The following is a 16,211-nucleotide window of genomic DNA, read 5'->3' on the forward strand; positions in this document are numbered from 1 at the left end:
GTGATGAAAAGATCATTTGAAAGATTTCTTTGAGAAATTGTTTTGTTATGCAAGTACTGTACTATGTTACATCTAGTATAATAAAAATCTTGTACAGCATAATGCTATATAAAATCCATGATAGTATTGTAAAAGAAGAGCTTTCAACTGACTATACAGAATATTTTAATGATGCATAGGACCCTGCAAAAGACCACAAAACTTCAGTTCTCAACAGAAGCTTACTATATGAAATAAAAGACAAATGTAATGTATTCTTTCGACTGATATCATTCTAAGAGATTTGAAATTAAGAAAAAAATGTGTCAATCTTGAGAATTTACAGCTTGATTTCATGGGGCTGAAGATACACTGTACTTATTACTGTAGGTCCTAGTTGTGTTTGCTTCATCATGTTTTATTTTTACATATTTCCGTTTGAATGTTTTCTTAATATTAATCTATAACACATACAGGTGATTTTCCTTCTAATGTATTAAGGATGTCTGATAAACAATGATCATTTGCATGAGATTCTGTCTCTTGTCTTTCTACTTTAATTTCTAACAAAATTACTAACTGGGATATCTTTTGTGATCTTATAAAACAGAGAAAGCTACATGTTTCACTGTATTTATCTGCAGTTTTATATTTTGCAGCTAGTAATCATTGGTGAGTGAGTAACCTCCCCTCTTCTTTGCAGTTTTTTGAGTTGCTCATACACAAATTGTTTGTCTTGGTAGTGGTGTCTTGTTTTTAAAATTCATAGGAATGGTAAAGTAGTTTCAGTGTATCTGTATGTGACCTTCTGAGTTTGAATACTTAGGAAAATGGGAAGACCATATTATAAGAATGAGAAATTTCGGGAGTTAAGAGAGCATGTGTTGCTTGCTTGATAGACACAACAGGAGTAACTTAGCGACTACTAGGGGTGCGAGTGTCCTAGATGTATGCTGGCCAGGTGATGGTGTTCTTTTTATATGGAGTGCACCCAAGGAACTGCTGAGAGCAAGATTAGTTATTGCAAACTGAAGGGATTATTTTAACTAGATATTTCAATAAAATGACAATGATTGGTTCTTCTTGAACTCTTGGACACCTCTTTCTTGGTCTTGCCATTGCTAACTAAAAGTCGTTGACACCCAGGCCTGAGCTTTCAAGTCCTTTTAAGGTAGCACCACAGCACTCTAACTGGACAAAGTAGCATCTTGTCTGGTTCGTTACCTACAAAGTCCTCTAAGGAAGAAATCAAGAAGGACTCGAATCTAACATCAGGGACTGATGGATTCTGAGTTTTCACCATGAATTCCAAGACAAATTCGAATGAAACAATTTCCCATTCCCCTTGAGTGTTTAACATTAAGAAAGACCATGGAGTCTGCCTACTCTCTTTGCCGGTGCCAGGGCAAGCAGAAATACAGTCCTGAGGGTGAGATCCCTGTCTGACGACTCATGTAGGGGCTCACGAGGTGCACGAGTCAGGCTTCGAAGGACGAGAGTCACATCCCACTCAGGGGGTCTGAGTTCCCTGGGAGGGCAAGAATTTTCGAAACATCTCATCAGCATGTAGATCTCCCATGAGGAAGAGAGATCTATGTCCTTTAGATGTACAACTAGGCCCAGAGAGGCTCTGTAGCCTTAATTGCTGAAACAGAGAGATACTTTTCTCGGCAAAGGAAGACCAGAAAGCCTGCTATCTGCTCAATAGTAGCTCCGACTGCAGAGAAACCCCTTCCACAACACCAACCACAGAAGATGGCCCATTCCCCGATAGATGTCCGCAGAGGTTTTCCGAAGACACCCAGACATCTCTGACGCTGTTAGGCGAGAATAGCCTCTCACTCACTGGAGACACTGGATAGTTTCCAACCGTGAAGGGATAGGAACTCTATGGAGTGGTGGAACCTCTCTACATAGGGTTGGCAAAGGAGGTTGTGCCAGGGAGGAATTTCTCTCGGTGCCTCAGATAGCAGAGCTAGCAGGTCTGGGTACCACTTGGCATGTGGCCATTGGGGAGCCACCAGGGTCATTCTGAGATTCGTGGTGATTACCCTGTTGACCACCTGACGAATAAGGCAGAATGGAGGAAAAGCTTACGGGTTGAGATTGTCCCATCGGTACTGAAAGGCGTCCTCTGCTGCAGCCCAAGGGTCCGGGACGACAGAGCAGAACACCAGCAACTTCCTGTTGACCCAGGTTGCGAAGAGGTCTATTACTGGATATCTCCAAAGGTTGAAAAATCTCTCCACAATGTCTGGGTGTAGGGACCATTCTTTCCCTATCACTTGATCCTGACAGCTGAGTTTGTCTGCCACTACATCCCTCTTGCCTGGGATGTAGTGGCAGACAACCCCATTGAGTGTGCTACTGCCCACTCGTGCACTTGCACCATCAACTGATGAAGCTGGAGAGACACTAGTCTCCCTTGTTTGTTGGCGTATGCCACTACCATGGTACTGTTGCTCATTAGTACCACGGAGTGCCCCATCACTCGATCCTGCAATTCTTGGAGAGCTAGGAAGGCTGCCTTGAGCTCCAGGATGTTGATGTGGAAGTGCTTGTCATTCTGATTCCACACGCAAGAGGTTTGTATTATTATTATTATTATTATTAAAACAGTTTAACCAGACCACTGAGCTGACTATCAGCTCTCATAGGGCTGGCCCAAAGGATTTGGATGAAATGACAGGTCTAGGCTAGAAGCCTAGCACTGGGACCAAATAGGTCATTGGATATGGTGATGAATGAATAAAAATGAAATTAAAAACTGCACAAAGGCATACGCTCTCATACTGGAACACTCACACAATAAATACATTTATACGGTACTCACATCTCCATATGTACCCACTAAAAAGGTATATTAAAATTTAAAATAAATTTATTAAAATTTAAAAATTTAATTTTAAAATTCATTAGACCCCTAAGGGTTTTAGTATTTCTATTATACTCTGAGTTCTGTTTTGTTTGCCTTGTGTCAGGCACTACATTTCTGCTCGGAAGAGCTACGTATTGACCTGTCTGTTTGTTGTTTTGAATAAATTAGTAAGTCACGTGCCTCTGCACAATAACAATACATACCAAGAGAAGGAAGAAAGAATGAGAAAGATTTTCATACAAGTGATAAACATGTTCTGTAGTATCATGTAAGCTGTATCATCAGGTTTTGGGTCTTTGTTACTGAACAAGTTTTGTTACCTATCAGGGGTCCATAGCCATGCACTGTCCATTAAGTTCAAATGCCAGTGTATCAAAACTTCAATGATGTCAGTTACTTTTTAAATAAATTGAGCTATGTGGTACTTTCAGGTACATAAACTTTACAAAAACCCACTACTGTATTTGCTTTTTTAAAGTCTTTCATACACACAACTATAAAATGACTTCATCATATCAAACTTACAATCTGCTGTCTGTTTTGAGGATGACGATTTCTGGTTTTCTCTAAATTACGACGAATATTCATCTCCTGTTGTCGAAACTTGAAGCATGTTCCCAATTCTTCTCTAGCAGTTTTGCAGATACCTCCATACAAGGACAGTTCTCCTACTACTTTTGTTTCCAGTCTCTCTACTTCAACATTTCTGAAAATTTAGTTCATAAATTGTTAGATAAAACACAAAGGCTTCTTCAACCTAGTTAAAAGAAATAATACCTATTCTAGAATTATCAGCATCACCATGTAAAAGTATGACTTCATTAATGATAGTTACTGAGATTGAAATCCATAACAGAGCTTGAGTACTGTAAGTTTTATTTGTGACATGGAATGTCAGTCAACCTTTGAATTATTTGTGACATGAATACTGTAATAATCTTCCTCTAGAATGAAACCAAATAGAAACTGGAAGTCAGTTTACCTAAGCAGTACGATAAATCTCTAAAATTGACAAACTGTCAGTCTGATTTGCATATGAACAATTAGCCCAGACACCTAAAACTCTGGTATAACTGAGGAAACACAGAATCTGAGCTAAGTCATTATTTCATCTCCAGCTACAGTGCTTGAATCACCTCCAAAATGCTCCCTTTGTGTATCCAGAACTTGATATTTTCCGACACACCCAGACCAGGGACCATGGCCCAAAGATACATGATATACCGGATATAAATTTTTAATAAATCTGAAAAAACTGCCTTCCGGTGCTGTGGCTTCACGAAAATGTTGGTAATGCTGCTTACACTCATAAACAGACTGCGAAATGGTTCTGGGCAGTGGGGGAGACCTGGAGAAGTTTCCAAGGTTGGGGGAGGGGAGGATGGCTGAGCACCATGGGAGAGGGGCAGTAAGGGTGTTTGGAGGAACTCACTAAAAGAAGGGGTTGTTTGGAAGGTGGGGAGCAGTTTCCCTTACTGGGAGGGGGTGGGGATGCAGTGTTGAATGGGTGAAGAAATGGGTAGACATCTGACTTGATAAAAGCTTTTTTGTTTTGTGTTTTTATGTTTATGATTCTTGCGTACTATCTGTTTCATCCTCAAGGAGTTACCCTCCATGGTCTAACCAGAGCTCCATGGGTGACCAAACTAGTATCAAAGAATTCTCTTACAGCTGGTCTCGTGGCCAGGTACTGTGTCATAGTGATAAACACTAACACTTGATGGAGTATATAATGACTCAAAGGTAAGGGGGCACTTTCCCAAATCTTTACAGCAAGGCTGTATACAAATGTTCTTCCATCATCAAAACCTGCTTCGAAAAGGAAGTGATTAATGCGCATGTGCAGTCTGCCCTAGCGTCAACAACAGACCCGATGTGGAGACCAAGAAGTATTACTCTCTTTGGTCAGAGCTCCAAAAAAATTCTAAATTTTTCTCCAATTTCATTAGGGAAGATCATGGAAACATCAAAAGAGCAAGATAAGTTCTTGATATTAAGTTCCAGTTAAAATTTTAGTTTTAAACTTTTGGAAGTAATAATTAATTTGTGTGAAAAGCCAGAAAACGGCGTTCCTTGCCACCAATGGTCGGCGCTTGCTCAGTGTTGATTGCTAGTTTGTAAAGTGCAAATTGTTTTAATTTTTCATTCTAACTAAATGTTTCAACTAAAAGAAGAAATGTTCCCCACCTTATCATTAATATAGAAAATCCTTGCAGATTATACAATGTCTACAATAATCTAGGCAGTAAGTAAGAATAATTTAGACTAGATTAACAGTGGATGTTGTCTGCAGCCTATAAAATGGAATGGAATATGAAATTTTAGGCTTGAAGCCAAGCACTGGAATCCAAGGGATTACTCAGTGCTATACTGAATTTGGTTTGAGATGAATAGTAATGGCAATGAATTTATGAATTAAATAAAATTTAAAAAATGATTTTAAAACCATGGTAAAAATAAACATTTGGCAAAAACTGATATTCCCTATAAAAAATAACTTTGCATTTAGGATATGCATATAACCTTTACAGTGTACAAAATTTTAAAAATTTAAAAAATATCCATAAACATGCTTATATACACAACTGCAAACGTGTATATACTACGCTTGGCAACGTACCAAGAGTCAATATTAAATTTCATTATAGAGGTTAATGTCTCTAAGGAATGCAACTATGCTATTAACAACTGCTTCAGGACCAAGCAGTTCTGCTATATCCCTGCCCACTAACCCATGTCTTTGCCATGCTGCAGCATACTTATGGCAATGTGATAACATGTGTTCCACAGTAAGAGGACAGTCACACTGTATACAGACTAGTGCAGTTCCCCCCCTCTGAAAGGAATCTGGGTCAATTGAGTATGGCCAATTCTCAGACAACATAATACAATTTCTACCCTACAGTTTTGTTGGAATCCACATGGCCAATGCTCAGTACTTTGTCTGATCTTCCTGTACTTTTTATTGCTGGCCAGAAGGGGAGAAGACCAATGTGCTTCCCATTTATTTCTGATATATGATCGAATAGTCCATTAGATATCGGTAGCGGGAATACGGTGGAATAGAATGTCATCTTTAGTAATGACATCTCTTGCTTCATGGTCAGCAAGTTTATTACCTAAAGTGCCTACATGGGCAGGGACCCAGCAAAAATGGATTAATTTGAATTTGGAAGTAAGCCTATACAACCATTTTTGAGTATACTGTACTGAATAATTGGATGTTTAGGGTTATATTGCTTAATAGCCATGAGTGCACTATAGGAATCTGAGTATATGGTGAATGTACTGTATTGCCCTGTAGAGTAGAAACAATCTCATGAGATTTGCCTAATGCAGTTAACTCAGCCATAAAAATAGGGGCATTATCAGATAGTCTGCCTGCATATGAGCTATTACCATGAACAACAGCACAACCAACGCCACTTGATGTCTCTGATCAATCAGTGAATAGTTTAACAGAACCTGAAAGTATTTGGCCATGATCAAGAAAACGAGCCTTCCCTTCCTTGACATTATCTGATTTTTTAACAGGAGCTTTTTGACAGACCGGTGGTTCTGGAGACAACCACGGAGGCAACTTAGAGCAACGTATTGCCTTAATTTTTTGGTTTTTAATAGACACATTGTCAACTGCAGCATTAACTCTTACATGAAAAGGCTTGGATGCTCTAGCATTTGCAAACTGATGTGCACTGTTTTGGCTATGAATGGATGCTGCAGGGTTTTCAGGGGAACCTCTTAATTTGATTATATACCTCAGTCCCAGTTCCTCTCAACGTAAATCTAGAAGGAGCTCTTCAGTGTCGGTATATAAGCTTTCAACTAGTGATGTCTTAAATGCACCAGAGCATATTCTTAGACCAGCATGATGAACTACATCCAACTCCTTAGTTTGCTTACATTTGCTGAAGAGTAGACTTGGCAACCATACTCAACCTTGGATTTACATAGTGAGCCATATAAATGTAAAAGTGACCTCTTATCAGCACCCCAGTTAAAACCTGAGACTACTTTTGAAATGTTAAGGGATTTCTTTACCTTAATTTTCAAGGAGTCACTATGACTAGCCCATGTTAGCTTCTTATCAAAAATCATCCGTAAAAACTTCACCTCCTCCTCATTTGGTATCAGAGTGTCTTTCAGCTTAACATTTGGAATAGTTTCCTTTCAAGCACTTCTAGTAAAACAAACTGCCACAGTTTTGGAAGGGGAGAATCTAAAGTCATTGTCATCAGCCCAATTGCTGATTGCATTAACTGACTTTTGCAAGAAATTACAAGCTGCAATAGCATCGTAACTAGTGACATATATAGCAAGGTCATCTACAAACAGAGATGCCTTTACTGGAGGTGAGACACATTCAACAATGCCGTTTATAGCCACGGCAAATAAGATGACACTCAATACACTGCCTTGTGGGACACCTTCCTCCAGCTCAAGAGCAGTAGACAAGGTATTTCCAATTCTAATTTTAATATACCTATCACTTGAAAATGAGATGATGAAATTTAACAAATTAACTTGTATTCCCATGTCATGAAGCCACTTAATAATACCAAAACACCAAGTAAGGTCATAGGCTTTTTCGAGATCGAAGAAGACTCCAATAGTCTGACTGCATTTTAGAAACCTTGCTGAATTTGGGATGATAGTCTTACTAGTGGGTCCAGAGTGGAACGATTTCTCCTAAAACTAAGTTGGACAGATGATTACAAACCATTTTTCTCTAGATGCCACATTAGTCTAGAATTCACCATTTTCTCGAACAATCTGCACACACAACTTGTAAGAGATATTGGCCGATAGCTTGTAGGAAGATGTGGTTCTTTCCATGGTTTCTTAATGAGGACAACAACTGCAATCTTCCAAGAAGGGGGAAGATTACCAGTTTCCCATATTTTGTTAAAGATTTTAAGAAGATAAGATTTAGCTGAATCTGGAAGATTTTTTAGCATGCTATAAAGAATGTTATCATTCCCGGGGGATGTCGATTCAGATGATGATAGAGCATCCCTTAATTCCCTTAAAGTTAACTTGGCATTATAAGATTCACCATTTCCAGAATTTAAATTAAGGGAAATGGTTGAATTCCTAATATTCTGGAACCGAGTTGGTAGTTCCTAGAACTCGACACTTCAGAGAAATGCTCACCCAGTTTTTCAGCAACTTCATCAGGTTTGGTGACAAGGTCTCCATTGATTTTCAGACAAGGCGTTGGTGATGGAATGTATTTGCCACTTAGTTTTCTTATCTTTTTCCAAATTAACCTGGTTGGGGTCTTAGAATTTATGCCATTTATATAAAAAAGCCAAGATTCTCTTTTACTTTTTAAAAATATTTTCTCTGTTTTGCCGTACCTCCCTGGTAAATAGATTTTGCTATTGCAGATTGACTGGATTCACAATGCCTGTAGCATTTCCTTGTAATTTTCCTCAAATTACCACAAGTTTTATCCCACCATGGAACAGCAGGTATGCATGGTTTCCCTTTGGTCTTAGGTATTGAGTTTTTACACTACAGTATTCAGTATTTCAGAAGCAAATTACTCATAAGCCTTTATAGGGGACTCAAAGGACTCAAATTCCTGGGATAGGTTAATACCTTTTTGAAATCTGACCCAGTCTGCTTCCTTTTCCTTCCATTTAACAGGATAATTCACGGGGACATTTCTCACAAACTTCAGATGAATGGGAAAGTGATCACTTTCATGTAGAAATTCATCTACAAACCAGTTAAAAATCCAGATAGAGAGAAGAGGAGCAACTACTTAAGTCTATAGCAGATGAATCACCTTAAAAAGTGTAGGATCATTATTATTAACAATGTCATCAATGATCCTACCCTCGTGTCTACAAAATTACCACCCCAAAGTGGATCGCGAGAATTAAAATCACCAAGTGGTAAAAAAGGATGAGGAAGTTGATTAATTAAACCTTGAATGTCCCCAAAGTGAGCCTACATTTGAAAAACTGTGATTTCATGGTTAAAAGTAACCCAGATAATAACTGCTTGAAGCTGCGTGTTCAGGGGAACAATAAAATATTGTCATGTTTTAACAATAATTATTGCAACACCTCCATGGGCACAGTCCCCATCAGTGGGGCTCATCTTATAGATCTCATAGTTTAGACCAGGATTGTATACTGCATCCCCTAATTTAGTTTCTTGGAGACATACAACCCTGGATTATGCTCATGCAGTAATACTTTTAGAATTTCTGAATGAGTGCTTAGCCCCTTACAATTCCATTGTAAAATGTCCAGATTGAAATTTTAGTGCTAGGATCTGCCAAGGGCAATCCACTATAATCTATATAATCTTTGATTTATTGTCCTTATGGGACTTTATAGGAATTTCTTTAAAAAATTGTCTTGAGATATGTGGCATATGATTAGCTCCATTATGTTTTTTATTAGCTTCTTAATATGGAGTAGAGTGGACTTCAACTACTATTTTCTTATTATCCAAGGAACTTGATTCCTTGACTGTTTCTGAGGCAGAAGCAACCTCATTGTTGGCCTCATTCTTTTTACACTTTTTATGGGGTTTGGAAATTTCCATACTTTGAGCAGGTGGAGGGGAGGATGAAGGAGTTCTTACTCTCTTTGGAACTTTACTGTGTTCTTGTTCCATTTCTTTGGGAAGGGTTTCTTGTTGCAGAGATGGGAGAGACAGAGGGAAGGACTTATCAATTGGAGGTGATTCTACTGTATAAGTAGGCACATCTTCCATAAAGAGGTGTGCTTCAACCCTAGCAGGCTGAGCATGTAGACCAGATGAATTGGTCTTAGCCTCAGGAGTTCTTACTTTTACACTGGGTAACGGTGCTACATTGCATTGTTGGCTTGAGTTCTTATAGGGGTACAGGATTCAGAACCATAGCATAGGTCTTTGTCCGACCAATTAATTTTTTTTACATAACTAATGCTTATATGTTCAGCATTAGCTTTACATACAGCTGCCTCTTCATATTTATATTGGCTGTAATTTTTATTGGATGGGGTATGATCCAGTTCACAATTAATACAATCTGGTTGTTTTCGAACAAGGACCATGTTCAGGGACTGAGCAATTATTACAAATTTTTTTGTTTTTGCAGAATCTGGATGGATGACCAAATTGAAAAACAGCTGTAGCACTGCAGAGGTTTGGATAAAAATGGTTTAACCTTGACCCTTTCATTTCCAAATTGACATATGATGTTACATCGGAGTCCTCAAAAGTTAAAATGACCATATTTGCCTTTACAATTTTTCTTACTTTCCATACAGAGGTTGGACCAATTTCTAATATTTCACTTTGTGTCAATTCACAAAGGTCTCTATAAAAGCTACTCCTCTTCCATAACTGAAATTATATGTGGTCTAATTTCTTTTATCATGTAATCTTTCTCGAACTCCTTTAATGTCAGCATGACTGGGTCTTTGATTTGGCGTGAATAACGACACTGCCTTTAACAAACCTTGAGATGTTATCCATATCAATACCACCCCCAACCTTTTTATGGATGTATCTGCTAAATTTATAGTAATTGTAATTTTCCTCCCTAGTAGATACTACCAACCACAATGGAGGTTTGGGAGTTCTTTCAAGATTGGCATTGTCCTCCAAATTTGGCTGAACCACTTGTACCCATTGAGATGGTCTATACACATCCATGTTTTTAGGGGTCTTGTCAGACAGTGTTCCTTTGACATTTGATTTATATATTTTGATATTAATATTGTTGCTGGCTTTAAGTGCGGCTTCATGTTTTTCAAAAGTTACCCATACTTCCCATTTTCCTTCATTTTCATCAGAGTTCATTCTTAACTCTATTATTTTACCATAACTAGCAAACGAATCAGAGAGTGTTTCATAGTCACATTCCAAGGGAATGTGCTCTACAAGTAATACTTTCAAATTATCCACTGTGTTCCTACACTGGCGAGTTTTCAATTTGTGATGACTACCCTGAGAGGTAGTACCACCACTGGAGCATTCCACATCCATGGTCAGGTTCATGCCAAGAGTTGTCATTTGTCTCGAGGCCTTGTCAGAGGTCGTCACTGTGCCATATCATCATCAAAGGGCCCTGGGGGTACTCAAATCCTTATAGTCACTAGTCATAAAGGATCGGTTAAAAAAAAACCTGAAAACCTTAAAAGATATCATCAACCTTTCATGGAGTTTATTCTTCCACCAATGGCACAAGTGGGAACCAACTCCCAAATGTCCACGTCCTACCCTATCCTACAGGGGATGGTTCAACATGATTAGAGTGGCCCAAGTGTCAGCCAAACCTGCTTGCTAGGGCTGAGAGTATTTCAAGAATACAATAATCCCCACCCTAGTCACGTTATAGGCAAACCAGACAGAATGCTGAGAGTCCTACCTCAGAATCAGACCCCGATGGAATCCATGGTCCACCCGTAAAGAATAGTTCCACCTTTGAGTTATCAAATTTGATAACCCTCAGGTCCAAACATTATCAGGCAGTTGATGGTCCTACCACAGTTCCCACTATTTAGCTTCGGATATAAACCCAATCCCGACTGATATCTTTTCCTATTTATCAGGTCCAATAGATTTTACAAACAGTGGAAAATTCCACAGAATTAGTCTAAAGAAATATATAATAATATATGAGACTCTTGGACTTAAACCCGGGAACAGATTCCTGGGGTTCAAGAGCCTACTCACCATGTCAAGGTGGTCCCATATCGAAGGGGGTCTGTAGCCTATACAGTACTGTACCTTAGGATTATGTATCCTCAAGTGGCCTAGCTTAGACCAAGGACCTTAAGATCAGATAATAACAATACCTGGGCAAAATAAATCAGTAGCCTAGCTATAAGGCTACATATTAGTAAAATTTTTTCCTTTTATATATGCCTGAACACTTAAGCACGATCTAAATAATCCAGGACTAGGCAGTACTTTATATTAAGTGATAACTTTTTACGAAACATCCCATCATTGGGCTAAATTTGTTAGCCTAGACCATGTAACTTTGAACTAGATGAAATACAGTAGTAATCTGTGCAGGATGAGATGGTAGCCTAGCTTTAAGGCTACATACTAAGGTAATTGTGTTTTATGTAACTCATACCCTTAAGTGTGAATTAAATAATCCACATTACGCAGTAGGCTACATTAGAGTAAGTGATTCCCTAGCTATAAGGTTACACATTAGTGAGTTACTGTTTTATATAGTATACCAAATAGCCTAGGATTGGATATAAACAACCTGGGTTAGACAAAAAATAGCAGCCTAACTATAAGGTTACAAATTAGTAAGTTTCTGTTTTTATATAGCCTATACATTTAAGAGTGATCTATAATAATCTGGATTAGGCAATACCCAATACTAAGCTAAGAAAGAACGCATAAGCCTAAGATTATATATAAACAGTACCCTAGGCTCAATAAAATCGCCTAGTTTTTACAATTTGGTAGCCTATCTGCAAGGCTACATACTAGTAGGGTCTTATGTAGCCCTATACCCTTAAAGGTGATATAAACCTAGAAAAGGCAGTAGCCTAACTAGATAAAGTAAGAACCCTTTCTAGGGGAAAATCCTATATTAGCCTAAAACAGCGGTGGCCAAATATCAGATAAAAGGTTAGTCTCGGCCACGTAAAACAGAAAACCAGATTATAGGGGTTATATTTTTTATAGTTTATATTCTTAACTTTTAAATAAGCCTAGAATAGGCAGTGGCCTAGAACAGGCTATGCAAGAACAATCTAAGAAATCCTCTATTCTTAGCTTAACGTATATTATGCTAGAAGCATTAACCTAAGCCATATAAAACAGTAGATTGGGTTAGTTAAACAAATTAGTTCATAGCAGTTAGTCTGAATGGCATGACAATTAGAATTAAAATTTCAAATAGCCATTGCAAAAGGACTAACAATGTATAAGTAATACAGCCATATATAGTACAAGTATGAAAACTAACCGAAGCCTTAGAGGGTTTAAGTTAACATAGATACTTAACTAATTGTATTACAACTGCACACTTGTTATCAAGTTAACCTGTAATATGGAAACTATATGAGGAACTACAGAAGTGTCCCCTCATTAAAAACAATTAATGCTAACTAGCCTCTAATAACAACTTGTTTTATATCACTACAGGGTGGCCATTATGCAGGACCCTCAGCTCAAATGTTCCATAGCAAATTGTTCGGTTCACTTTTTGCCAGTGGGTATGGCCCATACCACCTGCTATGAGCATAGTCCTTGTAAAAAACAAGGAAAATTTTCTTGATGCCAGATATATGAGAAATTTGTGGTGTGTTCCTGGCAGCAAGTTTTAAAGACGAAACAGCTCATTTTAAGTTGTTTCAATGGTCCTACAGTTCAGTAGGGGTGAGGAAGGGGAAGATTATATCTTTCCAGCAGAACTCCGGCAGCAGATATTTAACCCTTTCTCAGAACAAGATATGTTTGGGCCAAAACCCAGTAACATTAGTCCCCAATACCTCCCAGGTTAACCCCACAGAGGAAATAGAGTAATCTTTACATGGAGGTGACATTCTTTCTAAGGAATATGAAGTGGATATTGCCACTGAAATGGACCCGCTGAATCCAGAAGGATCAGGGACACAAATTTTAGTTAGCCATGGGAGAAACCTTCCAGAAGGAATTCCATTCCCCGTGCAGCTATCAATGGTGAAGAGCATCTTTCCCCAAAAAGGGATACTAGGATCCACATAACTCCGACTGAAATGACTACACTTTCAAAGGGGTATAGTAACTACCCAAGACTTCTGCCCCTTGGTTAACAGGCAGTTATAGTTCAGTTGCTGAAGCTCAGTCAGACCGCACAAGCTCCCCAAAAGGGATACATAGCTTGAGATATTTGATCAATTCTGTAAGGAAATTATAAGTAACATCAAAGATGTCCTTGCCACAGAACAGCAATATATAAGGGACACAATGCATGATTCCAAAAAAGAAATTGAGTTAGTCATGTCCACCTCATAGTGTAAAAGTAATGCATCCTGTAACCAAAATGTGAGAGTAGATATAAATGCTGCCCAAACAAGGTCTAATGTTGGAATTCCTACTGGAAACAACAAAATGGTCAGTTTGAAATACAAAACTTCAGATCAAAACATAACAGGGGCTCCAATACTCGCCTCTGATGATACTGATAATAATCCTTGGCGAGACACCTCAATGTGCATTTTCTCTCCTGATGGTAGGTATCTAATTAATGAGAGAAAAACTATGATCGAAGCTGTACATGTAGAATTTAGAGACAGGGCAGCATTCCCTAATATATGTACAGAATGGCACCTGGTATCACCTTCACCAGACATGCAGAAACCACTAACAGAAGCGGTTCTCTTACCTGTGCCTGTAGCATTAAAAGCTATAGAAGACACCCTTTACCAGGTCAATGAAAAATGGATCTCTACTTCCATTTTGAATAAGATCCAAGTTGCTCACCAAGTAGCCCCAGCTTCCTGTCCCTTCACTTTCAAAATGATTAATCATGTGAAGGCAGATTTCATAATTTTGTAGTGGCTAAAAAATGAGAGACAAGGGCAGAATTAAAACCAATTGCCATGGTCACCCCAGTTTCAAAAAATTCCACCAAAGAATGGGCAATGCTACAACTCCCTTTTGAAAGGAAAAAGCTCTCTTTAGATATAGCTATGCAGTAGTTTGGGACCCCTATAAGAAGATTATCAGATGGGACAGCCTCGGCAGAATTTCATGCTAGGATCCACCTCCTTAGTACATGTATTATAACCTCTACCACTTTGCTGGAAGTTACCACCAAAAGGCTTCCAGAAGATTCCAGAACAATTTTTGCTGTTGTGGTCAAAAGTCTTATGAGAACCCTATGGGAAACACTCTGACTTTCTAGAGTGGTCCATAAGAGTGCGAATGGAAACACTGGAGGGTTTCAACAAGTCACTTCCCAATGTAACTTCATTATTACATTCTAACCCCTTCTGTATGGACCTGTTTGAGGAGTCTGTTGTGGCTAAACATAACGAGCAAGCCCGCCAACAGAGTTGTACAGAGTACGCTCTTCTGGGGACAGGAGAATTCAGGAAACAAAAAAACCCAAAACTTCTCTTTACCCAACCCAAAAAGGCTCACTACGAAAAAAAATCCTATAAGCCTTCAGTCACCCCAAAAGTTTTCCTCAAAGACAGGTAGGTGGTCAGAAGGGACAACTCTTTACAAAGGGACAACAACAACAGCAAGGAAATCCTTTTCACAAGGTCCGAAGACCCTCTTATAGGGGAAAAGGAAAAGTAACACCTGGAATGCCTATCAAGGGAAAAAGGTTGAGGAAGAGCCGGATACCAATAGGAATTGTATGGTTGGGGGTCAGCTTCAACGACACCACAAGCAATGGATGTCTTCCCCTTGGGGACACAGCATTACTTTCAAACGAGCTGGGGTGGAAACGGTCTCATCCTTTAAAGGGGTTCTTCCAAAAACCAGACCCCTTTCTGGCAGATTATGTGCAGAGGCCCTGTTAATGGGAACCATGGAGAAACATGCATATTTTTGCCACCAAGCATGTCTCTTCAGTGTCCCCAAAAAGGATTCCTCCGAACAAAAAGTGATCCTCGACCAATCAACACTGAACAACCACATTGTTTGCCAGAAGTTTCAGATAACTACCGTTACCCAAGTACGTTCAATCATTCCAAAAGGGACTTGGACAGTTTCTATAGATTTGAAAGATGCATAGTGGCACATTCCTATCACCGTTCCCTTCCGTCCCTTCCTAGGGTTCCGGATAGGGAAAGATACGTACAGGTTCAAAGTCATGCCCTTTGGGCTAAACATTGCCCCAAGAATTTTTTTTACAAAATTAGCAACATTAGTTGTTCAAGAACTCAGGCAAGGAATACAACTAATAGCCTATTTGGACGACTGATTGATCTGGGGGCCCATAAGAAAAGAGTGCTTGAAAAACCTAAGAGCAGTGGTCAACAGACTACAGTCAAGAGGTTTTATGATAAATTGGAAAAACTCCTGCTCTACGCCCAGCAGATGCTTTGGCTGGGACTGTGTTGGGAAACTCTTCATGGCCTGTTGTCTCTCCCCATCTTACTCAAAACAGAATAGCCAAGTCCTCAAAACGTTCCTTGCACAGTCCAGAGTTTCCAGACAGCAATTAGAATGTATGATGGACCTGCTGCAGTTCGCATCAGTAATAGATCCAATTCTCAGATTGCAACTGAAAAATGTGAACAAATTCTGGCTTCGCATGCTAGAAAAAATATGAGACTGACCTCATCAAAAGATTCCAAAAGTTGGGGAGATACTTTGGACTTGGACCTGGAAGTAATCTCTGGCAAAACAGAATACCCTGATTCCTCCATCTGTA

At 39.0% G+C, this 16,211-nt stretch overlaps 1 protein-coding gene across 11 annotated transcripts in view; it reads right to left on the minus strand.

Moving 5' to 3' along the window:
• The window catches only part of LOC136841662 (CBY1-interacting BAR domain-containing protein 1-like), a 96,976-nt gene that overhangs the window by 45,888 nt on the left and 34,877 nt on the right, over positions 1 to 16,211 (minus strand). For all 11 annotated transcript variants that reach the window (XM_067108829.1, XM_067108828.1, XM_067108832.1 and 8 more), the window contains one exon: positions 3,383 to 3,563. In XM_067108829.1, coding sequence (XP_066964930.1) covers positions 3,383 to 3,563 — 181 coding nt within the window. The remainder of the gene's footprint in view (positions 1 to 3,382; positions 3,564 to 16,211) is intronic.

This window comes from Macrobrachium rosenbergii, chromosome 9 (genome assembly GCF_040412425.1).
Source record: "Macrobrachium rosenbergii isolate ZJJX-2024 chromosome 9, ASM4041242v1, whole genome shotgun sequence".
NCBI classification, from domain to species: Eukaryota; Metazoa; Arthropoda; class Malacostraca; order Decapoda; family Palaemonidae; genus Macrobrachium; species Macrobrachium rosenbergii.